Raw genomic sequence first — 25,713 nt, 5'->3', positions numbered from 1 at the left:
TGGAGCATCCTGCCCAGCTTGCACCTGCTGACCCACAAATGTCGAAGCTGAAACTCCACACCATCGCCTCTTGTCCTTCTCCACAAGGCAGCCCCGTCCTGCTCACTCATTTGTTGTTCAAGCTAAGGTGTGTATCTCTAAGAGGATGCTCTTCCTCATAAGATTCGACTCATGTCCCACATTCTGTCAATAAGGCCCGTGAGGAACATGTGCCATTCCAGTGGCCCGATACCCGCGGAAAGCAGGGAATCTCCCTTTGGGAGCTGGGGTAGGGCTCAAGAATAAAATCTTGCCAAGACGTTGTCAGGAGCAAATAGCAGTAACACCACTCTACTGTTGAAGTTACTCTTGTTTAAAAGCTCCTAGTTGTTACCGAGACAGATGGAGGAAGAAACAGGTATCCTGGTGAAATTTACTGTGAGGAGCATCTGAGCTAAAAACGAGAGGGACTCTCCCCTCTACCTCTCCTCACACCGGTGTGGCATGTGTAAATCCTAGGATGTGAGCCCTTCAACTCTGTCACTTTAAAAAATACATTCTGTGTACAAAATGATGTAAAAATAAACATATTATAAAAAAAAAAAAAGAAAAAATACATTCTGAAAGAAGCTGGCATCCTGTAATAGGTAGGAACATCTCTCTAAGTACAATTAATAGGAGGTTTATACACAAGCAATGCTTTAAGTTTAGTAAGGTAGAAACATGATCAGGTCAACGACATTGTTTTAAAACATACAATACACTATTTAAGCTTACTTTAATGAGAAAGGAAAAACAGAACAAATTTCAGAAAGCCACATACCCCCTCAAGTAATACTACTGTTGCTCTAATGTGGAAAGACTTTTCAAGGCAATACTATACAGAAATCCCTGCTTGAAATCCTGGCAGCAAATGCCTACACCCTGCACACACCACACCCAGGCCGCAGATGCCCTCAAGCAGCAGCGGCCTAATGTACTGACCGGTGGTAAATCTTCTCCTCAATGGTGCCTGCAGTCAGAAGCCTGTACACCGTCACCTGCTTCTTCTGGCCTATCCTCCATGCTCGCTCCCGGGCCTAGGGCAGAGAGAGGCATCTCAACAAGGGCCTTTTCCAACAAGCTCTAACTAAAAGAAAGAAAGACTGCTGGTTGCTTCCTTCCACTCTCAAAGTTAGCATTTTGGTTAATGAGCCTAACGATTCCTAAGGCCACTTAAGGAGGGTAAACAGTCAGAAGACAAAAACAGACCCAGACTATCTAAAAAACGAGTGTGTGACTTCACAAACTCTTTTTACTTCAGATCTAGTGGCCAGGCAGCTGTGGATAAACTGTTCCTGTCTGGGTGACTCTGGAAGGTGTCCACGCTGAAGTCTAGATGAGATGAGAACTAGATGCCAAAGCAGTCACAAACTCAGAAAGACACCCCAAACATCAGCCTCTAAACCCTATCACCAACACACTTCTTTTGAAAAACAAACAGACCTGCGTATCTGTGCTTGGGTTCCAGTCAGGGTCGTAGATGATGACTCTGTTGGCCCCTGTCAGGTTGACTCCTATGCCACCCACCCGAGTGGTGAGAAGAAACACAAAGATGGACGTGTCCTGGAGGCGAGACAGACACACTGAGTGTGCACACTTAGACTTGGGACAGCTCTCAGCCCTGCTGCTATAAATTCTACATGAGGAAACCTGAAGCCAATATGAGAAATGGGCTATGTCTGGAGACTTTGGTCATTTCACAGCTATCTCAGTGCTTGCTTTTAAAATCAATTATGTCAACGATCCTTAATGTTGAGTCTTCAAAGAAGGAATGAACACTCTTTGCTTAAACACATACACCCACACCCCTAAAATGCAGAGATTACAATCAAAAAGCTCTCCACACCCCCAACCCGTGAGCACTGCTCCCTCTTCTCCGCACACACTGCCGCCTACTTTACTGTCACATTTACTTGTTACCTCGTTGTATCTTGTAATCAGTGGTTGTCTTGAGGCTATAGTCGTGGTGCCATCCATCTTGAGATAAGAATACTTTTGGGCTCTAAGGAACACTTCAAGTATGTCCAACATCTGTTTGAGAGAGGGGATGATAAAAGCTTTAAAAGCAAATATACACGGCAACAAGTGCTTCTGCATTTGTATAAACAGTCACACTTTCTTCAACAGGCTTAGAGTAAAAGGTTTTCTTACTCTGAGGTAGATAAACCTAATTATTCCAAGATTATTTTTGGTAACGCCTTGCCATTCTCACACATTCTAAGGATAGCTGGGATGTCAACTGAGTTCGTGTCCAAACTTGCCCATGTATCAAATTCACTGAGCCTCTTTTGAAAAGTCAACTGCTTAGAGAAAGATCCAAATTCCCAAAGAGATTTGCAGGTCACCTCCTCAGTATCAACAGTGTTTGGAGTCATTATTATTTTAGATTATTTTCTGTCTTTTAAATTAATGTCTATAAATCCTAAAGAACCAAATTGTTTCTTGTATGAGGTTGATGTATTCACCTGTCTCGACTGAGAAAACAGCAATACTCGTTGACCCTGCTTGTGCCAGATTTTCAACAAGGACTCAACAACGATCATTTTCCCAGAACGTTTCCAGTATCCAAACTGATCCTCCTCTAGTTCACCATCTGGAATGCCTTTGATATTCTTCGGGCCTCCAGAAAAGAGGTCAGGATGGTTGCAGATTTTTCTTAGGGCCACAAGTCCAGAGAAAATCTATGGTATAAAGGAATCACGTGCACTCAGGTTACAACCATGTAAAACAATACTCATTCGGGAAGGACGGAAAGGAGGCGGATACACAACACAGATTACAAAGCAGCACTTCACCAGCTTCTTGGCTTCCTCCCTGATCACGTCATAGAAGAAATCAACCTTCACTCATCTTTTTTCTGAGACGGCAAATTCTCTAGCATTATATATCTGATATAAGAAACTAACTTACCCATTCATCTAAATTTGGAGAAATCAGATGTGTGATTCAACAGATACATTTAATTAAATATTTCACTTCTAAGCACTATAGCTTTAGCTTGACATGAGTCAGAAGTTGGAGTTACATTAGTATCACCCCCACTCCGTGAGCACCCCCACCCCGTGAGGGATGGAAATTATAGCACAGGAAATATAAAGCACGCTCACACAGCAGGCCACAGGAGACCCAGGGTGGGCTCCTGTCTTCCCTGCCTCAGCAGGACGGCACCTTTCTTAGCTTTCAGAGCGTGCTCAATCGAGCTCACTAGTAAAAAGCTCAGGCAGAAAAAGATAAATCATAAATCAAGTTAATAAGCAGAGTATGGTGGTTTCAACTAGTAAATGAGTTAAACAAACAGTAAGAGACCTGAATAAATCAAGAATATTGTCAAGCTCCCCAGGGACACCTATGTCTCCTTTTCTTTCTCTAGGCCCATGCTGTCCTGCCGCGTAGTGACCAGCCACATGGGACTACTGGGTGCAGGAAGCCTGTGATGCTTTCCTGGTCCAAACTGAGATGCGCTGCCAGAGTAAACGCCGATTGTAAGACTTGCCACAGAAAACGAGTAAAGTGTCTCAATAACTTAAAATTTTTAATAACATATTAAATTTGAATTGTTTACATGAAGTTTTAAAGGTTTACATAAAGGCTGGTTATAAACCTGCTACCTATGCTTATTTACCCATGTATATTACTGATTATGGCCAATAATTAGAGAGTTTCTACTTACAGAAGCGCTTATAGTAGTAACAACTCTCCCTCCTTGCACCTGTAGCCCTGGCAGTCTGCGGTGCTTCCCTACATTCTGCACCAGATGAGCAGCCCCTGGGAACTCAACATCGCAGACCCTGGTATCTAACGTGACATTCTCCCACCGGACGATGTTGTGTGGTAGAGCTGCTGACAAAGGGGCGTGCTGAAATTTAACCATGTCCTCTTGCTTCCGGAAGGTCTTCACATTCAGGTAAGGTTCATTGCAAAAGCTTTCAAGAGGATAATGGCAAACCCATGACTACTACACATTTCCTTTCTTCCCTCACTTCCCTTGCTGCACGACACATTTCTCGAGCTTCTATTAGTTAGCTGACCTGCATGTCTCCATTGAGAATTCCATAAACTTCTTTGGAATCAATGAAATTTTGGTAGACTTTATGTTGCTCATCTGTGAGACGGCAAAACAAGACCTACGGGGGGAGAGAAAAAGAGAAACTATCATCTAAATATAAAATTTACAGACTAAACAAATTAAAATGTCAACATAGCCTCCCTATAGAAAAAAGCACAATGTATGCAGCTAGTACTGTGGGCCTCTTATTTAAAATAACGCCAGATCCCAGGGATGCACGGAGCACAGCCGACTCCTCTCAGCAGCTCCCTCCACCCTGTCACCCATCCACTTCTTGGGCCCCAACCCATGGTCGCCACAGGCCCTGAAGATAGGCTTCTGCTCCCAGAAAACCTCAGGGCCAGCTGCACAGACCTTCTTCCGTCCTAGCCTCCATGCCCCTTGCCCTATTTCAGCCAAGCTTGCAAGGCAACTAAGCCTCACCCGGTATGTCTCCTTTCTGGAACAGTTCTAAATGCAGGTCACCAGTTTACCAAACACATCAGCAACTCCAACTGTCCCAGCCCAAGGCACCAATTACTCCAGGCTGCCATGCTCCCTGATTTTCTCTCAACCCTCCTCTTTCGCCAAAGTCATTACTGCCACCTCATGGTGACTGATGCCTGAGCTAGTCATACTCCCAGATTATTTCCTTCATTCGGCCCTGTGCCTCCCACTGCACCTGCCCTGTAAACTTCCATATATAGATGAATGCAGTCACTTGCTTGTGCTCCTTATGCTGCTGGAGAATGGAACCATCTGGGCGGGACACCACCGCTGCCCGGCCTCATCTCCAGGGATCTGCACTCCCTGTTCAGCCCTGCAAACTCAGAAAAGCTCAATCACCCAACACTCCTCACCCTCAAGACTTATGCCTCAACTTCTACTTAAATGCAATTGAATAAAGCAATAAAAAGTAAAAACTGAAGACATCAGGCATGACAGCCTAGCTTCTCTACTTCCTAATACTTATCTATTCCTTCTTGCTCCTCACCATATTTCCCTTATCCTCAGAGGAATAGGCTCCTTTGGTATCTTCACTCGACCTGAAAATTCAGTCTTCAAGGGCCCCTCAGACTGCACAGTGTAAAGGGGCAAACTCCCTGAAAGGATTCTGTACAAACACCAGCTCCACTTCCTCATTTTCGAGTCACTTCTACACTCAGCAGAAACCCAGAGGGCACTTCTGCTGATGCCACTCGAACTCTGGCAGACAAAGCCAGTGATGACTTCGTAGCTGCCAACCCGTGGGGTGCCTACGGCCTCATGACTCCACTTCTCCACGATTCTACTTCCCTACTCCTGCCTCCTCCACTGCTGTCTCCCATACACCTGGTCTGTATCCAGCTGTGAACTGTAGCAGAAATGACTGGGGGCTTGAAGAAATTGAAGAAGTTTACAACGAGTAGTTGTAAGAGCACTGTGTCAAAATGAGAGTGAGCTCAAAGCCTCCAGGCTGGGGGGAAAATCCTGCTGAGGGCTGAGTTCAGGGACAGCTACCGATCACACTCGGGTATACACAGGTGTCCTAGCCTAGCCATCTGCACTGGCAACCTCACCCATCAATCTGGTGAATTCTGCACGCAAAAAGCAGAGAGAGTGGACAGGTACACTGTGCTTTAGGAATGTTTTAGTAACTTCTGGATTTACCTGTTCATTTTTATCAGGCAAAGAAAGGCTCATTTTGACATCTGACTTCATTCTGCGTAGCAGGTATGGATTGATGGTATCCCGCAAGACACACGCACACTTATAGGCAGTTTTAACCTTTAACAAGAGACAAAAGGAAACAATTAACTCTATGTCCATGAAATTCATTTGTTGTTACCTCTCGATTACCAAAAGTAAAAGGAAAAACCAATGGTGGACACCATTAGTTGGAAATGGCTGAACAATGGCTTGGGAAAATTAGTGTCACTTCCACATACGTCAGGAGGTGGTAGCTTTCATAATATCTGTGGAAAAGCTAATCTCATTAACTAAAATGTACAACAAAAGAACTGATAATTTTGTACTTTAGTCCTTTTCTATAATTATTATTACAAGTTAAATGCTAAGTTAGAGATTTATTCAGTTCTCAACCACCCTCTAGGGAAAAAATTGCTTTCAAGCAAATTTCTGTTTATAACCTGGTCTTCACCAAAAGCTACATAAAGGAGCCGTTACTCTGCAAGACAGAAGATCAAAAGCTAACTCTGGGGGAATGTTGCAGCAATGGGAACAACCAGATAATAAGCAGAGATTACTGCCCACTGGAGACTCAGGAGAGAAAGTTCAAGAAAAGCCCTTATGATCCCAGAAATGAAAGGTCACTCTAGCCTAAAATGCAGCATATGGTTCCATAATGGAGCATAGCCACATGAGATGGGTATTAACTGTACAAAGAAAAACAAAGACCCACAGTTCAGGAAACCACTCCCTTTGCAGTTCACTTAAAGGCAAACAAAGAATTCAATAAATTATTGATACTTAAAAAAAAATCTAAAAAGGCTTAACAAGCTAGTAAATTACTATTTAATGGAGCAAGAAAATTTCCAAAGTTCGAATTTTAAAAAGTCAGCTGTAAAATGAATTAACAATGATTATCAATTTAATGATAATTACGAGTTTGACCATAATTAATACAGAAAAATTCATGACAAAAAATTAACATGGTAAAAAAGAAAACATGTTGAAAGACTATAAAAACCTCACTCAAGTATGCAGATATGTATATGCATGTAAGTACATGCGTTTATCTTGTATGTAAAAAAATAGGTTTTACTTGGTTTAGCAGATAACAAAGTTCAACTAATCAGCAACTCTGAATTACAGGCATTCAGACATTGATAGAGAATTACTTTTAAGATGATAATCCGGTACCTTTTATGGTTTGTAATGCAGAGGTGATTAAATTTCTAAATTTAACAGCATTACAGTCCCACCAAGGAAGCAAGCACACTGCTCATTTAAATTCTTCCTACAAATGTATACAGTATGTTAAGGAACCATCATCACCTCTACCCACATTTTTCGACTCCAGAGGAACGAGTGAGCTGGCTGTGATGCTGCAAAACCACGGCTGGGCTGATGAGAGGCCAGCCTCTCCACCCCTCCATTGAGTATCTCTCCCTGTAGCCCACGCTGCTCCTGGCCCAGTTCAGTGAACTGACAAGGGTCAGAGCCCAGAGTGGCTAAAGACAGGTCTGTTTTTCTGAGCCAATTCTCCCCAAAGAAAGAGGTAAGTTCTAGAATGGAATGTGAATGGAACAGCAGGGAAGAGTCAAAAACCCTCTTTTAGCCTTCATATCAACCACATTCCCCTAGCCAACTTTTTGCCAACTTTTTTAGGGAATCCTGGGCTTCGGTAATCAAATCGGCTCTGTATTTGATTCCCATCCACCTCCCACGCCTGCTTCTCTGTGAGTAAAAACAACTAAGGATCCAACTCTATTTCTCTCTATCACTCCCAACTCCCAATATAGTGGAAAATGGGTAACTAACTGAGCATGTCACGCTTCCTTCCTATTTCTGACATGGTAAAGCGGTAACTGCATCCTCACTCTGCCTCTTCCAGAGGGGAACGACCTTAGGGAAGTAACAAATAAGGCGGCCAAAATGCTACAGCCAATAACCTTGTTGTTGAGGAGGTTTAACTACAACAGATGACTCCGCAAGTTTAACACACACATCTGAGAAGCTCTTCACATTTTGGGAGTTAATGCTCTGCTCCCTCACCCTTCCAGGTCCCAGCATAGTCATGTCACCCCCAGCAAGCCTTTCTTGACCTTATAAGCTCTGCAATCAGCTATCGCCCCTGCTCATAAATCTGCAATCATCTGTTTTTTACCACTTTCCCCTGTACACACTTCCCACTGGACTGGGAATACGATTTAAGGGAAGATTCTGGTTGCCTGCTACCTCCCATCACGTTAGTTCCTGCCTGATACAATATGTATGTGCCCAGAGACCATCTTCTTGGGATTCAGTAAGCCCAACAAACATGGACTTAAATGAAAGAGAGCAAATAAAAGCAATACCTCTATGCCAATGACCTTACAGTATAAACAATAAAAAAATAAGTGCAGAAACTCCTGAATAAAGGGCTTCAAGGAGGAAACAGACTATTTATTAAATGGCCTCAAGGTATCTCCCCGGAAATGACTTATTAATTCCAAAGAAGAAGTAGAAACTTCGAAGAGCTCAGACTTCTGGCAAATAATACCTTATGCACATAATCAAGTCCATCACCAATGAAAAGGATAAACCAACAGTGCATGCCTCCAGGTGTGAAGCAGTGAAAGACATGCACTTCTGTGATAATCTTGCCCAAAGTGCATAACCTGAATCCAATCACAGAGTAAAAGGCTAACCCAAGTGGGGCACACTGTACATAGTAACAGGCTTGTAGTCTTCAAAAATGTCAAGGTCATAGCAACAACTTTAATAACTTTAACATTTGAGACTGACTGTGTTATAGTGAGCTTTTTGTAAGGGTGCTCTTCCTCCACTGAATCCCTTTATATTTTCTGTGTGTGAGAGAAATCATTTCAAACTTGGAAATTTACAAGAATAATTTAAAAAACTCCTATATATGCTTCACCTAGATTCATCAAATGTTAGAACTTTGCTTTATCTTTATCTTTCCTCCCCTCTATCAACTCTATATATGGACACAAATTTCTACCACTATTTTTCTGAATCACGGAAGAGCAAGCTGCAGACACAATTCCTGTTTCCTCCAAATCCTTCAGTGTGTATGTCTTAAAGGAAGCAAGACATTCTCTTATGTACTCTCATCATCAAAATCAGGAGGAAACTTAACCCGCATATATTTCTTCTTCATACAATCACCCAACGTGGCTGCGTCAGGCCATCCTGCTATAAAGCCCTTGCTCTTCTCAGAATCAGGTGATGGGAGTCTTCTCATCGTCTCAGTCTTCCTTAAACGATTCAACCCTCATGGCTTCCCCTTTTTTCAGCTCTTACACTAGTTTGTCAGATGCCCTCTCCCAACTTACAATGAATTATGCTATCCAAAACTGACACATACCTGTTTCATAATTTGATTGTTCTTGAATATTTTATATGACCTTTAAAAACTCATCTGGAAAAGTATGACCTCTCTAGCAAAAACAATCCTGTGATTTTTATCAGAGACCAATTTATAAGGTTGGACTTTCCTTTGTATTATGAATGACTTGGCTACAAAGTAGAGTATTGGTAAGAACATTTTAAATATTAAAATGCCAAAAGTGTTACCTGCACTGGAGAAGCATTTGAGTATCCCCCCATAGTAATGGGGACAGAGAACTGCTCCATAAACACAGGCAATGTGCCCAACTTCCCTGGGAAGATGAAATCAAAGAGCGACCAGAGCTCGCGGAGGTTATTTTGCATCGGTGAGCCAGACAAGATGATGCGATGAGGGGTGCGGAACTATTGGGAAAGAAATTATCTCTCTTTAAAATTTAAACTGATGGTGGCCCTCCCTGGTGGTGCAGCGGGTTAAAGCACAACACTGAGAAGCTATAGCCACTTCTGCATGAGTTCGATTCCCGCCTGCCCTGGAGGTGACCACATGGTGCAGCAGACCTCTCCTGACCCGCCCACTGCTCCCCTCAGCAGTGTACTTCGTCGATCTGCCTGTTCTGCTCCCCACTCTGTCTCTGGTGAAGCCTCTCACCGACCCTACACTTGCGGCCTCTACCCCAGTTCTGTATGCATAAATAAATAAATCTTTAAAAAAAAAAAAAAGAAAGAATAAAGAATTTTCCGCATTAAATGAGACAAAATGTATATTTCAAGTTCCTTATGCAAACAGATAAGGCAAGATTCAACTCATGCATTACTAGAAGCTAAGCATTTACTCTCAACTACATACTATTATCCACCTGAAAACCCTCCTTGCTATAAGACGTCATTACCTGTTTGCAAGCAAGGGTGATAGCAGCATTGGGATTTCTAATTTTGTGTCCTTCGTCCAAGATCACATAATGCCAGTCATGCCTGCTCATGTCATCTTGCATCAGTCGAATGTAGGAGTAAGAAGTGATCAAAATTCCATGACAAAGAGCAATATCTCGAATTAGTTTCTCCTAAAATGATGATAAAATGGTAAGACTTTTAAATAAATAAGCATGACTCCAAGTGACAACCTTTCAATCATGATACAATCTAATGCACTTTATAAACATGCATACAAACATAACATACAGCTGCTACTATTATTATTAGCACTGAAGTTGATGTTTCATTAGTCTGTAAGGACTAAACACTGACAAACCCATCCACTATCAAGAGAGGGGAAAGGAGGTCAAAATGAGAGAAGAAAAAGCTGTAACATGTAAACACTAATCTTATTTTTCCAGAACACTGTTTTGTCAATCCTTAAAACAACAGGTGGAGAGAAAATAATTACTTTGAAACAAGCTAGAAAATAAGAAGAGAGCCAAGAAGAAAGAAAAAAAGAAAACAACAGAAGCTCTATAATGTAGAAAATGAATTCCAGGAGGACAGGTTAGAAAGTATATTAAAAACAATCTATATATGTGTATTTAATTCTGAGGACAAATTTGAGTCTACAGTCTTACATCCTAGGATGTAAGTCAGAAACACTGATAAAAACATACACCTACGAATGTATATGCTAGCTGTCTGAATTCCAAAAAGAGAGAAAATGCTGTAGCTTGTAGTCAGAACAAAAGAGAAAAAGAAAGACGTTCTTTCACAGGAAAGACTGCTTGCGTGGAAGAGACGTGTTTTGTGAACACTCAAAATATCAGAAAGCAAAAGGACAATCTTTCATAATACTCTTTTTTTAAACATCATTCTTCATTTTGTGCATTTTTTCATCTCAGTTGTCATCTCCGTGGACTTCCCACCACCAATTCACCCTTGTGCCATCACCATAGTCCCGTGCACTCTTCCCACCCCCGTCGCCCCCGTTTTGATCCCATTCCCCTCTCCACCCCCATAAAATGTCTCTGGTTTATAGTTATTCATTGTTTTTCGTTTTTACTTTATTACAATTGCTTCCTCCCCCACTCCACCCCACCCCCGATCCCTTATGCTCCAGCTATGAGCGAAACCATCCGGTATTTTTCTTCAATCTTTCCATAATTCTAAAGGGAAAGTGATGATAATGCATTGATCCAAACTGGTAGTTATGCTTGACAAAAAAAATAAATCCCACCTTCAGACTGATAAAGACAGACTATAAGCCAGCAAGAGGGGGCACACTGCATCGAGCCAGTGTTGAGTACAGTTATTGGAAGAATTTGGATCCTTTCTGTCAGTAGGTGTGCCTGGAACACTGGCGGAAGGGTGGAAAGCAGTGTCTGGCCCCAAATGCTCATCACAGACTCAGTCCCAAGCTGACTCTCTGAGAGGACAAAGATCCTATTATAAACCCCCACTTTACAGATGAGAAAGCCTACAGATGAGAAAACTAAGGCTTAGAGAGAGTAGCGCGCCAGGTCACAGAGCTGGTAAGTAGTGGAGTCAGGATTTGAATGCAGAAAGGCATGCAACCCCAAAGCTGTATTAACTAATATTAGGAATAATGCCTCAGACTTGACTATAAAAGAAGATTATTTAAAGGGAAAATTATACATAATATACACAACAGTACTTAAGTTGTTAATATGCAAATATTAAACTATTGTTTCAAATACTAATGAAACTATTAAGAAATGATCAAAAACATAAAAAGGGATGTATTTTTAAATGTTACCATAATTCTGGTTTGGTTTAATATGCCTTACAGTGAGGTTAAGGCAATAAAAGTCTCACTCACCAAAGGGTAGAATGGGGCAAAGGTGATAGATACTGTTTAATTTTTAGTCACAAGAGCAAACTGAAATACATACATTCAGCAGACTGAAATACATTTGTAGCAAATTAAAACACATTTCATGATAATTAGTTGCTATTCAGCATAAATACTAGAAAAGAATTGATAGTAGAACTATCAGAACACTGTTTGGTGGAAAGCAATAAAAAAAATCAGGAAAATAAAAAACAATAAATATAAAATAGGATGGCTGGGTTCAGACAAAGCATACCAGGGGTCTCCACAGTGGCAGTAAGTAAATAGCAGCAAGATTCTCACTGGATAAACATTGTAAAAAAACCTACATTGTTTAAGAGACCCAAACTTGGCTGTCACTAAAAACTGAAAAAAAGTAGGCTACTAAGGAACTACAAACACAGAACAGATTTAGCAAAAATAAATAGCAGCAAGGAAGAGCCAAATAATTAGAAGGGTGTTTAATGTTTTAAAAAAGACAGCACAATAGGAAGTGTCCTGAATCTTAAGGAAAAGTACTGGAAAGTCCTTAGAACCGAATTCTTTAAGTGGCCTATCCACAGCCTGCAGAGGGGCTGACCAGATCAGGAAAGAGAAAGATGATTGGAGAAAGTAAAATGTTTTAAAATTTGGATGCAAAGGATCTGAATCCTGCTGTTGGTTGGTAACAGCCACCAGCAAAGCTTTAAGTTACACACAAAAAGTACTCATTCTTTATATTGAATTAAGAAAGGCTGAAATCAAGCGAAGTAGTCAATGCTACAAAAAGTAAAATGAGGGAATTAGTAAGAAAAACAGTGATTAGTAAATTAAAAAAAAAAAAACTAGACAAACTGATAAAATCAAAAACTGAACTCTGAATAGACAAACAAAATGGACGAGGCCCTGAAAGTCAGGCCAAAGAGAGGCTCAGAGGCGGCACAAGAGCAATGCCAGGTGGGCAAGTGCCCACCACGTGCAGTCTAACGGCACAGAATCTAACATTTGATTGTTAAAAAAAAAAAAAAAATCACCAAAATACAACCACAGAAAATTTGACAAACTTATTAAAATATTAAGGAACTTGCTCTTCCCACTCAAAAATCTTTCAAACCCAAAGGGTTTTGGAAATGAAACCAGAACTGATCCTATTTAATGTGTTCCAAAAGCCAGAAAGAAGGCATTCCCAATTTTAGTCCATTCATTTATAAACAATATCTAGCAATAAACTGACCTAGGAAGGCTTATTACAGGAACATAAAATAGCTAAATATTAAGAAACCTTCCGCAACAATTGATATGTAATAATCCACTATTTTATAAAATTCAACGTCTTCAAAAATATTCTTAATAAACAAGGATTAAACTACTTTTTAATTCTATAAGAGTATAAAAGGGTACAAAGGCTAAGAATTTGTAAAAAGAAAATAAAGAGGAGGAAACTGTCTTTTTATATGTCATAATACATTCATCACTTCAGTTACTGAATTGTTTTGAGAACAATAACACCTGATTCCTATTAAAAGTTTGACAGCTCAGAGACAAGTTATTATTATGATTACTTCCATTTTCCTACTCACAATTTTTTAATACACGGCTTAATACACTGAAGGCCATATCCCAACTTTCTAACCTCGTGATGAATGTAGCAGTAAACGGCTCAGGGCTCACAGCTTACAAATACAACTCCAGGTTCTCTTAGGACTTGTTTCCCTCTCCTCCCAGCCACACCGTTTCTGTACCACCACTGGCCCTGCACAGTGCTGGAGCCCAGCAAGGAGGCTGTCCAAAGACCTCAGGTCCACTGTAAGCACCTCATCCCACTCGCCCCGAAAGCTATAGAAGCCAGAGCCGACTTCAGTAGTTCCTTCACATCTGTATTTTCCACCAACACATCAGGCCGGCAGCCCTGTCGACAGTATTTCCAACTGCACTTCTATTTTCTCCTCTAGGAGAGCAGAGCTCAAGAAGTTAAGAAGGAGGGAGGGTGTGAGCCCAGAGTAAACTGAAACTCAGGGTGTGACACTCCCAGCCTGATTCTACTGCAGCTATTTGTATGTACAGAGAAATGAACACAACTGTTTCAGTCTTGAAATAGAGCAGAAGTTAAATTAACCCTCACATTTATAAAATGTCCACCGGATCACAGACAAACCCTGCAAACGTGGGTCCACTTGCTCATGGGCCCTGGACCTTCCAACTGCTACATGCACAGACTTGCCATGGTCATTCCATGAACAGACGTCACTCCCAACAGGATGCTGGACATCACTTTACCATTTTAAACAAATGAGATGCCAAGCCTCTCAAATATGTGCCACTGGAACAAGGCTAAACTTCCTGTACGTGTTTCAAGATCGAATTTCATTTGGAAGACTCTGTATTGTCAACTGTAGAAATAGAAAATTTTTATAATATTCATAAAAATACATAAAATGATGAGTAAGAATCAAGAAAAAAAATATTTTAAAGAATGATTTTTATTTTCCCAATGGCCCCACTGAAATTAAAACCTCCACTTAACATCCCTGGTTATAAACATATCTAAGACTATTTGTTTTCACCTGATTCAATCTCAAATTCTGTAACTGCCTAGATTGGAGTTTCAATAATGGTGAATTGTTGAATATTATGGACGCCTCTATCCAAAACACTTAAGACAAATCATCTCGGGCGGTTTCAAATTAAAAGCTTGTAAAATATGTAACCTCTCCTAGTTTTTGCAATTAATAGGGTACATCTGCAATTAGCCTGACTCACTGAATGCAGTGCTGTTGTCATTAAAAGATGTCTGTGAAAGTGCTGCTGTTATTATGGAAGCTCAAGAGACCAATCCCTCCTAGAGGGCAAACAGTGGACTGGTAGAAAACAACAGCCATAAATCACACTGTCAGGCAGCCGGGAGAGCGGAGTGTAGCACAGGCACATGAAGGCCATTCACGGTGAACACAGCACGGCAGCTTCCCAGGCAGGATTTACTGCACCTGTAATTAATTAAAATTTCCTTCAAGCTAAATCTTTAATAAACAAGGATTTGTGCTGACAATGAAGAAAAAAGGGCCCCAGCAACATAATTTTCCAGTATACCTCACACAACAAGCACAGCATCTATCATTTCTTGTATCAGTATATACATCAGCTCCCAGTTAATAGGAGTTACATCACATTACGTTATAATTCGGGCAGTTGGAAGGGGTCTGAAATATTTAGGTGCTTAAGGGACCACCTAGCTGTTTTCTACTTTGTTATGTTTTTACTTGCCTCCCGTCTACCTTTTAAGCCAAGTGTTTTTACCCTGCTTTAGAAGATGGGTCTTTTAAAAGACTATGGATGGTAGTTTAATCAGATAACCATATCTTTGTGTGATTTGCTCTCTAATCACATCTTGCATTTTCCCAGAAAATGGTTTTTAAAAAAATTAACATTCTGTTTCATTATTTCCATTTTGGGGCCAAATGTATTTGGTATAAGGGAAAATAAGGTATAGACAAGAGTGACCATAAACAATTTTGATAAAGGAGGTGTTAGCCTTCTACATGGGATATGTTTACAAGTTTCCACTATCCAAAAGTAGGTGCTTCCTACTTGGTAAGACTTGGTAGGTTACATTTTAGGCCTGGAAATGCCCAAAATGTAATGGTAATGTTGTCCCAGACCTAAAAAATAACCTACTATATCATACAAATAGGAAGATTCTATTTTTGGACAGTAGAGAAGACCTATAAATTAAGTCAGCCAGAAATGTCAGAGAATCTTTTCTGAACTATTGATATAAAAACATCTATACTGTTACTTATTGCTAATAGTATGAATTACCTGAGTCAATGTTATAGACTGGGGGTCATAGTAAGCTCTTCATGCACATTAACCCAACATATCCCCACAAATTTAACCCAAACATTTCACAAGAGACAGAGCTAGGCTCAGAGAAGTGAGTTACAAAACAGCAGACCAAAATTCAAACTGTGATGTGGTAACTACAAAATCTACACTCTAGCTTTCTCTACTTTTATGTCTCTAGATGCTATAATTTAATCAAAATAAGATAAGATGTAATTATCTCAAACATTCCACAGCCTTACTATATCCTACATAGCAGAAAAAGGTTGGCAAGATATAAAGTGACAACCATTTCAGTATAAAAGAAATTTCTCATTACACATCTTCTAACAAATTGAAAAAGGTTCTTAATAATTAAATAAACTTTACAACATAGTTCTAAAGATGTCACAACCCACTGTGAGTTAGGGCGTAAGTATCATAAAACTGCCCTCCTTCACTGTCTATTCATATACTTTCTTTTCTTAAGAACAGTTTTTCAAGGGCAGTTAAAAACACCCTCTCTTTTTCAGAGCCCTAATACCATAAACACTGGAATATTATTTGTAGTTATCCAATAAATAAGCACAAATCAATTAACATAATAAGTTTCTATGCTAGAAAAAGCAAGAGCAAGATTCGAAAAATGCAATAGGGCATCTTTGTGATCTTTTGCTTAACAGTTTACCTCTTTGGAGATCCGAGTACTTTATAATGGAAAAGAAACAGGAAAAAGAGCTCAGAATCAGAGTAAAAACTGAAGTCTAATATTTTTCTTCAAAGATGAAGAAATTTCAAGTTGAACTCCTTAGTAAACTGTAAAAGCACTAAAGAAATTATGATCAATCGTGTGAGTATATGTCTATGTGTGCAAAAATCACCTCAGAAGGTAGAATTATTGTAAGTAAAAAAGTAGTAACTATTTTCTAAGGTTCTGTCCTCCAAACAAGTTAAAGAAGCAAGACTCACCAACAAAGACACTTGACGATGTCAATTCTGTTTATGTTAATTAGTGACTATATTTCATTTATGCGAAGCTAGTTCTGCAGGCTATAACAGAGGGGCAGAGGTAAGCCATGACCCAGGTAAAGGTTTAAAATACATACAGACATTTCACTCACCCAAAAGAAAATGAAAGGATAAAGAACATATGCTCATGAATGCTACTACTGGATTTTACAATACAAGCCATTAAGAGATACTAATAGAAAATGGAAGTGAAAAAAGAAAACCCATGTTTTGTAAGGGTGATGATACAATAATTTAGTGTGACTAGAAAAACTGTGTTTTCCTGCTGCTAAAATCACTGTTTTTAGGCCCTCCTTTGTGGCGCAACAGGTTAGGATGCAGCACTGTAAGCTGGCCGCAATCGCTTCAATGTGAGTTCAATCCCCTACCCTGGAGGTAACCACATGGCACAGCAGACCTCTCCTGACCCGCCCGCTGCTCCCCTCAGAGTGTACTCCATCAATCTGCTTCCCACTGTCTCTGGTGAATCCTCTCGCCGCCCCTGCACCTCTGGCTTGTATCCTAGTTCTGTATGAGTAAGTAAGTAAATCTTTAAAAAAAAAATTACTGTTTTTATCAAGTATTTACTATATTATTTTAACTCAATTTATTTTCTACTTAATTACTTAATTACAGGACAAGGTTGGTTTAACAAGAGCTAGTATAAAAGCAAGACTCCATCCAAACGTGAGCTATCAAATTATATACTCTGATTCACTTCTATCAAAAGTTCTGCTTACTCATGATCAAGAATAACGTAAGAATTTGGAGAAAGAATGACACAGACACTGGAGTTAGTGGCTCGCATGTGTGACTCAGGGAGGCCAACGTTCAGCCGCTCTCGCAGGCACTGCTTCCATGAGGGTACACGAGCCCTCACTTAACAGCTACTTCTTGTCACTGTGCTAACCCACAGTGAAATAAATGTGTCCTTATTATTCAGTCAGCAAATGCTTGTGGCACGTGGGACACAAAGTGAGTAAGACAAAGTCCCTACTCTAGAGTTTACAGTCGATGTGAAACAGAGATGAGAATAAAAAAGTGTATCTATCTATACCACCCACAGAAACATAGGGAAATCTCCTTTTTGATAACATGGCTGAAATAAACTTTCAGAATACAGTGACTATAGTTATATGATGATCAAAGGTTCAGAGAATGAAAAGGAACTTAAGTAAAAAGTAAAATAGAAATTGTAAAGTTCTCAAATTGACAGGTTCTTTTGCTCATTACAAATACAATTTAAAAGTGTATTAACAGATGCATTTATAAGTGCGAGTTATTATACTACAATGTGTCCCCAATTTTCTAAAACCGTTTAAGTCACTAATTTCTCAAACTCAGCCAGTTGAGTGTCATATAAGGCCCTGCTCTGGAGACCCACTGATGTGGCTTGCTCATCATTGTGCTGCTGGACAACAATCATGTCCTGACCCCTCAAGAGGCTGTCAAGATGACAAAGACCACATTCATCATTGTTTTGAAAATACAGGGCTTAATTTAAATCAGTAACAACTGGTTTCAATGATGAAAATAAACACAGGAATGGACACTTCAAAAACATGTAGACTGAAGTACTGTGATGTTACCTTTTTATGGGAATAGGTGCCGGTTTCATGTAGAATTGCCACTCTGAACGGAGGCCACCACGTGTGAAATTCCTTCACCCACTGATGCATCACTGTGGTTGGACACACAATTACAGTTGGACCCAACCCCTCGAACCTGCACCCAAAACATGAATGAAAACACAACCATGAATGACAGCATAGGGATGTTCAACTACTAACCCCAAACCAAACCAAAAACAAGAGTAAAAACTTATTAAGTGCAAAAAGGAAAATCCCAGCTCTGAAAACTATGGACATTTTCTTTAAAGACAAAGCTTTTGACGTGAAACCCTGTAGGTGAAATCTCTACCTTTCCATTCATCAATAAGTGTTCACAGGTATTAAGTAATACATGAAAAGATGACATCTATAGTCAAGTAAATCAGCCTAGTGGCATAACAAAACTACTTTTCTCTCCTCTTCTACTCCAGGTGGTGAAAGTAGGACAGATCTTTTTTACTATTTCCCTTTTTAAACTTTTATTTACTTTATATTTCTTTGGCTAGCTTTGGAAAAGGAATTTCCCCCACTACTATCCGACTTATTCCTTCCCTTGCCCCCTCCCTCTTAACCTAAGAGTCTTCATGCTATTTGTTGGTACCACTCATTTTGTAAGTATTTTATTGTATCAAATACTAGAAATGCTCAGTATTTGTTTACATCACTGAGCATGATTTACTGCACATAATTCTCTCAAACTCCCCCCAGTTCAGTTTCCTCACAACTGAATGGTTTTCTACACTGTGCACACAGAAGACATGCATACACAGCGCTGTGACCTAAGCAAACAGAGTATCTTAAATTTGTTTGAAGCTTTATAGTCTACCAAGAGTCTGCACCTACAGAATGTCCGTCTAAGAAGTAAGCAGAATGCTGGGGTGCCTACAGAGGCATGTTACCATGTGACAGACAGAGCAATGCTTAAAACTCAAATTCTGCTCTTCCAGTTACTTCTCCAGAGTGATAAAAAAAGTGAGTGGAGAAGTTCACGGTGACCATTTTCACTGGATTGTCCATGCCATCAGAGTGTAAGTGAGCTGCACTGTTCTTGTGGAATGCACCTGAGTAGTACATAGCCAGAGCCTTAATAACAGCACGCCAGACCTGCAGTCCCAATGCAGTCATGCCCTGGATACACACTGCAGTATTAAAAAGCAAGGTGCTGCCTAGCCGTGCAGAAGCAAGCGCAGGCTAATAGTCAGGAGCACTGCTTGGGTCTGAATCCCAGCCCTGCATGCACTCACTGTGTCACGCTCAGTACTTTTATTTACCCCTCTGAACCTCAGTTTCTCATCTTAAAACGGTAATAATAGAATTGGTCATACAGGTCTACTAAAGATCAAATCAGCTACTATCTGGAAAATGCTTCGGCTAATATAAATATTAAAAAGATTTGTTAAATTAAGATAGGATATCACATAACAATTAACATCATGGTTGAAAAATATTTAAAAAGCTGAAAAAATGCTCACGTCTTAAAAAGGTAGCGAGCAGCCAGGGGCAGCCACTATCTCAACTTCCATTTCTCTTTTCTCTCCTTCCTAACAGAACCACACATCTGAGCAGGCATTTCCTCTCCCTCCCCACACACACAGGACTCTGACCACCACCTGCTACAGAAAGAAGGGGAGAGCAGACATCCTCGTTCATCTATTTCCCATCAGCACACAGTATCCCCCGGTGACGACCACTGGTTCTCGAGGAGCCTGGTAAGACTGGATCACATGGTATAAGGAAGCAGAGTCTGTGTTGGGTGAAGGCTTTCTCCTTGGTCCCTCCTACTGTCTGTGGACAAGAAGGTATCCCAGTGGCTGCTGGGAGATGGGTTACAGTGCCAGGAGATCTACTGGCACAAGGGGAACTGGTATTAGGAGAAAATTAAAGTCGCCAGTCCCTGGTGAACACTGAGCTGTAGATCAATGTTAAAGCCCACCCTCTCTGCAGGTTTCCCAGCGTCTCACACATTTTGTGTACATTTGAGCCAATCTGAAACCAGATTTTACGTATCTGCAGTCAAATATCTTGATATATTGCACACCAAGGTTCTGACTGAATTGGCAGCATTCTGCCCTCCTCATCTCCTGTGACAGTGGAACAAGCGTCCCTTTTCTTGTCTGAGGCTAATTTCTTTACCTGTGCTTATGAGCCCGCCCCTTGTACTGTAGCTGGCTGCTCCAGCTTCAGTCTCGCTAGTAGCTAAGCACTAGTCAGTGCCCAAAGGAAAATTAAGCAAAAGTCAAACTAACTATGGCAATCTCTTCCATAGTGGACTCACACTTAGCTCATGCTACAAGCTTGACTGAGGAACCCGGAGGCCACCTGCTGCCTGCCTCTCCCTCTATTGGGAGCAGAGCCACCGTCATGGCTATTTCCCCCACCTCACATTTTCCTGCCCAACAAGGATGCTGACTGTCTGAAGCTGGATGCACATATCCCCAGCACACATTACCCCATGTTATCCAACTACCAGATGTCAATCGTTCCGTGTTGATGATGCCAAACCCTGAGCCCCAAAGTACCAAACTGGTGTCTAGCTACAGCTGAAATTTCCACTTAGGTGTTCCCAAGGCACAACATGTCATCTCCCTGGATCTATCTGCCTTCCATGTTTCCTAATCCAATGGGGAAAAACTGTTCCCCAGTCTCCAGGTGCCCAAACCACACATCCAGGCCTCGCCTGGTCTGCCCCTGCTGTTCTCCACGGTACCAGCCTATACTGAGTTCCCAGCATATCTATAATCAATCGCTAGATCCCTCCCAAAGTCCCCCTCTCACCCTCCAGCTCTGTCACTTCCATCGCTTACTTGGGTTATTGTACTTTCTAGTTTGATCATCTCAAAAAAACAAAATCTGAGTATCTCATCCTTTTGCTTTAGGCCTTTAAAAATGTATTTTATTTATTTACTTATTTTTCACATCATTCTTCATTTTGTGCATTTTTCCATCTTGATTGCTTAAAGGCTTTTAATGTTTGCCGACAGTTCTGAGGAGCTGGTATCTGCTCACCTCTTCAGTCTCATCTCTCACCCTCCCCCATCTCTGCTGTCTTCAGTTCCTTAAGTACATACTCCTCTGCCCTCCCACTTCGCCTCTCTCATCTTACCCTCTTATCCTAACTACTGTGAAAGTCAGTCCTCAGCTTCTCTATAGAACTTTCCCGGTCCCTCTTTCTCCAGATGGATCACGTTCCTTTCCTTGGTGCATCTACCCTAGTTAGGACCCCACACCAATCCTGCAATAATACACACATATTGAAACTGTATGACAGTTCCTTCCTAAGCAACCTGAGTACACAGGAACAGCTTTTCTCCAAATGATTTCAATAACTAGACCTCAGGAGATAATGAATGATTACTGGCTCTATTAAAAGGAGACTTTTTTAAAGGTTGAAAGAAATTACATTGAAATGTTAAAAGAGGCTATTTCTGAATCAGGAGGTCATGGATGACTTTTTCTTTTTCTTGCTGCCACTCAATAAATGATTCCTGAACTTAAAAAGAAATTTTATAAATTATAATAAGTCACAGGTCTTAAATTATTTAAAATAATCTTTTGCATAACGGAAAAAGTTTGTAACTCTACCAGAAAACCTAAGTGATGACTCCAGTGCCATACACTTCTCCACTCACTTCTAAATTCTCCCAATCTCCTGCAGTAGCCACTGCCTCATCCCTCTGCTACGGAGAAGTGTCCCTCTGACTACAAGAAGCAAAGGCTGCCACAGACTGACACTTGTGCAGAATTCCTCACTAAAAGCTGATCCCTTGCAAGCACTACCCCTAGGGAGAGTATGACTCTGGCCCAGCCCCCTGTCCATGACAATATTCCTTTCTGAAAGGATTAAATGCACCAGCTTATTTATGTCCTCCAGGGAGAATCAGTGTTTTCAATATACACTTAGCAGGGATTAGAAAATAACCAATCAAAAGCTGTCTAAAAACAAACTCACTTTCAAATGAACAAAAATTATACATATGCTTTTATTTTTTGGTTATAGTATAACATGCTTTCTGCTCACCACTACATTGATAACTCATATTTTACCACTTAAAACCATTAGTTTACTCTGGTTGAACACCTGCCTGCCATTATTACACCTCTTAATTTCTGCCACTCCCCATCTACTAAAAGACTATGAAGTTTCCACGTTGAATGAAAACCTAGGATCATCTGAACTGTTCTTGAACCACCACAAAGGCGATCATACCCACTGAAGATCACATTAACCAAATCACCTTTTCCCAACCCTCAAAACTGGTGAGATGAGCATATGAAATGGCTAAATATACTCGAATTAGCATCAATCACCAGACTAGCTACAGTTCCTTTCATTGTGATTACTTGGTAACTTTGGTAGTCCAATGTCAAATACCTCAACTTGCAAGATGGAAATCTAGTCACCGTCTAGAATTTACTAGGAAGTACAAAACAAAGTATCTACCTTTAAAAGATTTTTTTTTAAAGATTTATTTATTTATTCATACAGAACTGGGGTACAGGCCAGAGATGCAGAGGGTGAGAGGATTTACCAGGGACAGAGTGGGGAGCAGAACAGGCAGGTCGACGAAGTACACTGCTGAGGGGAGCAGCGGGCGAGACAGGAGCGGTCTGCTGCTCCACATGGGTCAGCTCTGGGTGGAGATCGAACTCGCACAAACTGGAAGCTGGAGTGCTGCGCTTTAACCCAATGCGCCACCAGGGAGGGCCTGCCTTTGAAAGTTGATAAGGTTTTCCAAGCCATTTACTTGTAACTAGGAATTTACTAAAAGATATCCAAAGCATTAAATAATTTAAGTTTAAGGTAACACTTTATGTTCTCTCAATCACAAAATTCAGGGGTCTTATCATTATTTGGTTGGTAAAGTAAATAGGTAGAGTACATATTATGAACTGGGAACACATCAGTGTAAATTTTTGTTAATCACAGATAATAGGCTTCTCTCTCTTTTTAAAATAAATGTATGTACAAAACCCATTAAAAAATAAAAACAGGCCCTCCCTGGTGGCGCAGTGGGTTAAGGCACAGCACTAGGAAGCTGGGGCCACTTCCGCATGAGTTCAATTCCCGCCTGCCCGGGAGGTGACCACATGGTGCCGCCTGCTGCTCCCCTCAGCAGTGTACTTCCTCGATCTGTCTGTTCTGCTCCCCGCTCCGTCTATGGTGAAACCTCTCACCGCCCCTGAGCCTCTGGCCTGTACCCCAGTTCTGTATGCACAAATAAATAAATTTTTTTTAAGTATTAAAAAAAATAAAAAACTTTTACTATGAAGTTTCTTCTTGGCCTACGAGAGACATACACCAGTTCAAAGTTCGTGGACTTTAAAATTGCAACACTAAGACCATCTTGAATTAAGGCTGAAAAAAACTGACAGTTTGCACAAGTTCAGAGGAAATGAACGGCCAATGAAGCCATGCCAGCTCACACACAACTTCATTTTATCTCAAGGACTGTTTTTCTTTAGGATATAAACATAAAGGAGACCTCCAAGTTCATTTAATTTTAGAGAAGGACATATTATAAAACTGTTAGCAAGAGGTTAATCTATTTGCTGTGTAGCACAAGGATGTGGCAGGACCCAAGTTTCTTACTGCACCCCTACTCAGAGTCCAGTTGTTTGGTTGACAAATAACCGCATTCTGGAGAGCCACTTCTACAAATACTATTTTAATAAAGACAATCTGGGCTATAGTCCAACACGCCACACTATTTCATTATGGAAAAGAGGATATGAGCATTGATAGCTAATTGATTACAGCTGCTGCTCATTATTAGCCCTGCCTTCATTCTGAGCAGGATTGTCACCACTCAAGAGAGCATGTTTTAATTTTTAGATCAAAACTACACTGCAGGGAGGACTTTCGGTTTCCTAGGCCCAGAGTATTAGACTCCACGCAAGTTTCATGATAATAGGAAGGAAAGAAAAGAGATGGGAAATAAGAAAATCCCAGAAATCATTTAAGGAGAGAAAGACAGTCCTAGAAACCATCTGGGACAGCTTGGAGAATTCTAGTTATCTTAAACAAATAAACAAAAAAGCCCAACCCAAGTAGAACTGTACAGAAGCCAGCCAAAGAGTCCGTTTAGAACAAAGAAAGCATTTTTTTAAATGCTACACTAATGACCATCATAATAAGAAAAAACTAAATACCCATTTTTAACTTTTGACTTTTCCCTTTGTTTTCAGTAGAAAATAATGAAATTCTAATATAATAAAATCGTCTGCTTCGATATAACTTCCTTGGTGGAACAACAAGCCATCTAATATAAAATATATATATACAAATGTTTTTCCCCTTTTAAGTCAACATAGATATCTCTAAAATATTCTAAAACTTCAAATTCGCCTCCTGAGAAGTACCGATCTGCTAAATTAGTGAAGAGTAAGAAATAAAAACAAAGCCAAACTCTGTGAAGATTTAATTGTTCTTTACTCAATAGTTTATTACTTGTATTTGTCTCTACTAAACATTTCCCTGCCAATGAACCAGTTTAGGATAGTAACTTTCTGCAGTTGCTGACTTCAAGTCCATTGAGAATATTTTAAAGGTGTCTTCAAATGGTATCTACTGAGTACTTGGTTTTACTATGAGATAACCACCTGGTATACATCTTGCTGTTAGTCCTTAGATAAGCCTCTTGGCCAAGGAAGACTTGCGTTCTCGAGGTGCATGATTAAGTACCCCACAGAAGGACTGTGGTACCTAGTTGGTGGATGTGATGTGGTGACATGCATCTGAGGAGTAGGAACCCTATGTCACGGAACAAGTGTTGTAAACCACTGTTATCTCAGTAAGTAAACAAACCACCTAATTCATCTAGCATTATTTTTAACAACACTTATTTACATAAAGCCAATTTACAGCTTAAATATGGAAATGCTCACTGCTGCACTTTAATTCAAGATATTTCAATCCTATCATACTAAACTAACAAAGTTTAAATGTTATTTCTTCCTGAACAGTTTTAATAGTTTATTTAAATTCCTAACAAGAACAAAGACTAGAATCCAAACACAGTTTTCTTTCATTTGAGACACCCTTTTGGCTTTGACCTTAGAATTTATGGAAAATTCTTCAAGATGGGGAGAGGAGAAGGAAAGTTTAATAAGCAGATAAGAAACTACTTTTTAAAAAAACTGCTATCACCCACAACGATAATAAAAGAAAGTTCAGGAGAATGGCTTCTCCAGAGCTCCAACTTTTTCCATGAATAGACTTTGTACTTACTGTAATGCTCACCTGGTCTCCTGCCAGCACAAATATTTTAATGTAAAATTTAATAAATGGGGCTAAAGGTATTATGTCTAATTTAAAATTCCATATTGTGTAAACTATTGATATTAACATAATTGAGTTTGTAAACAATCCATTTGTAGATGCTAACCTTAGACATTGTATTGACCCAAAATATCTAGTGGGGCTCATCTGCAAAATGAAGCAT

General features: G+C 40.3%; 1 protein-coding gene across 1 annotated transcript in view; it reads right to left on the bottom strand.

The window, feature by feature from the left end:
- Window positions 1-25,713, bottom strand: part of ERCC6 (excision repair cross-complementation group 6) — a 63,232-nt gene that overhangs the window by 6,197 nt on the left and 31,322 nt on the right. The window contains exons 8-16 of the mRNA XM_004680662.2: window positions 18,251-18,386; window positions 9,973-10,143; window positions 9,308-9,484; window positions 5,717-5,833; window positions 4,050-4,145; window positions 2,487-2,702; window positions 1,942-2,052; window positions 1,465-1,584; window positions 964-1,058 (exon numbers count right to left, since the gene is read on the bottom strand). Coding sequence (XP_004680719.1) covers window positions 964-1,058; window positions 1,465-1,584; window positions 1,942-2,052; window positions 2,487-2,702; window positions 4,050-4,145; window positions 5,717-5,833; window positions 9,308-9,484; window positions 9,973-10,143; window positions 18,251-18,386 — 1,239 coding nt within the window. The remainder of the gene's footprint in view (window positions 1-963; window positions 1,059-1,464; window positions 1,585-1,941; window positions 2,053-2,486; window positions 2,703-4,049; window positions 4,146-5,716; window positions 5,834-9,307; window positions 9,485-9,972; window positions 10,144-18,250; window positions 18,387-25,713) is intronic.

This window comes from Condylura cristata, unplaced genomic scaffold, assembly GCF_000260355.1.
Source record: "Condylura cristata isolate star-nosed mole 26May11 unplaced genomic scaffold, ConCri1.0 scaffold00011, whole genome shotgun sequence".
In the NCBI taxonomy this organism is placed as follows: Eukaryota; Metazoa; Chordata; class Mammalia; order Eulipotyphla; family Talpidae; genus Condylura; species Condylura cristata.
The sequence above is the reverse complement of the archived record's forward strand: the minus strand, read 5'-3'. Positions and strand labels throughout refer to the sequence as shown.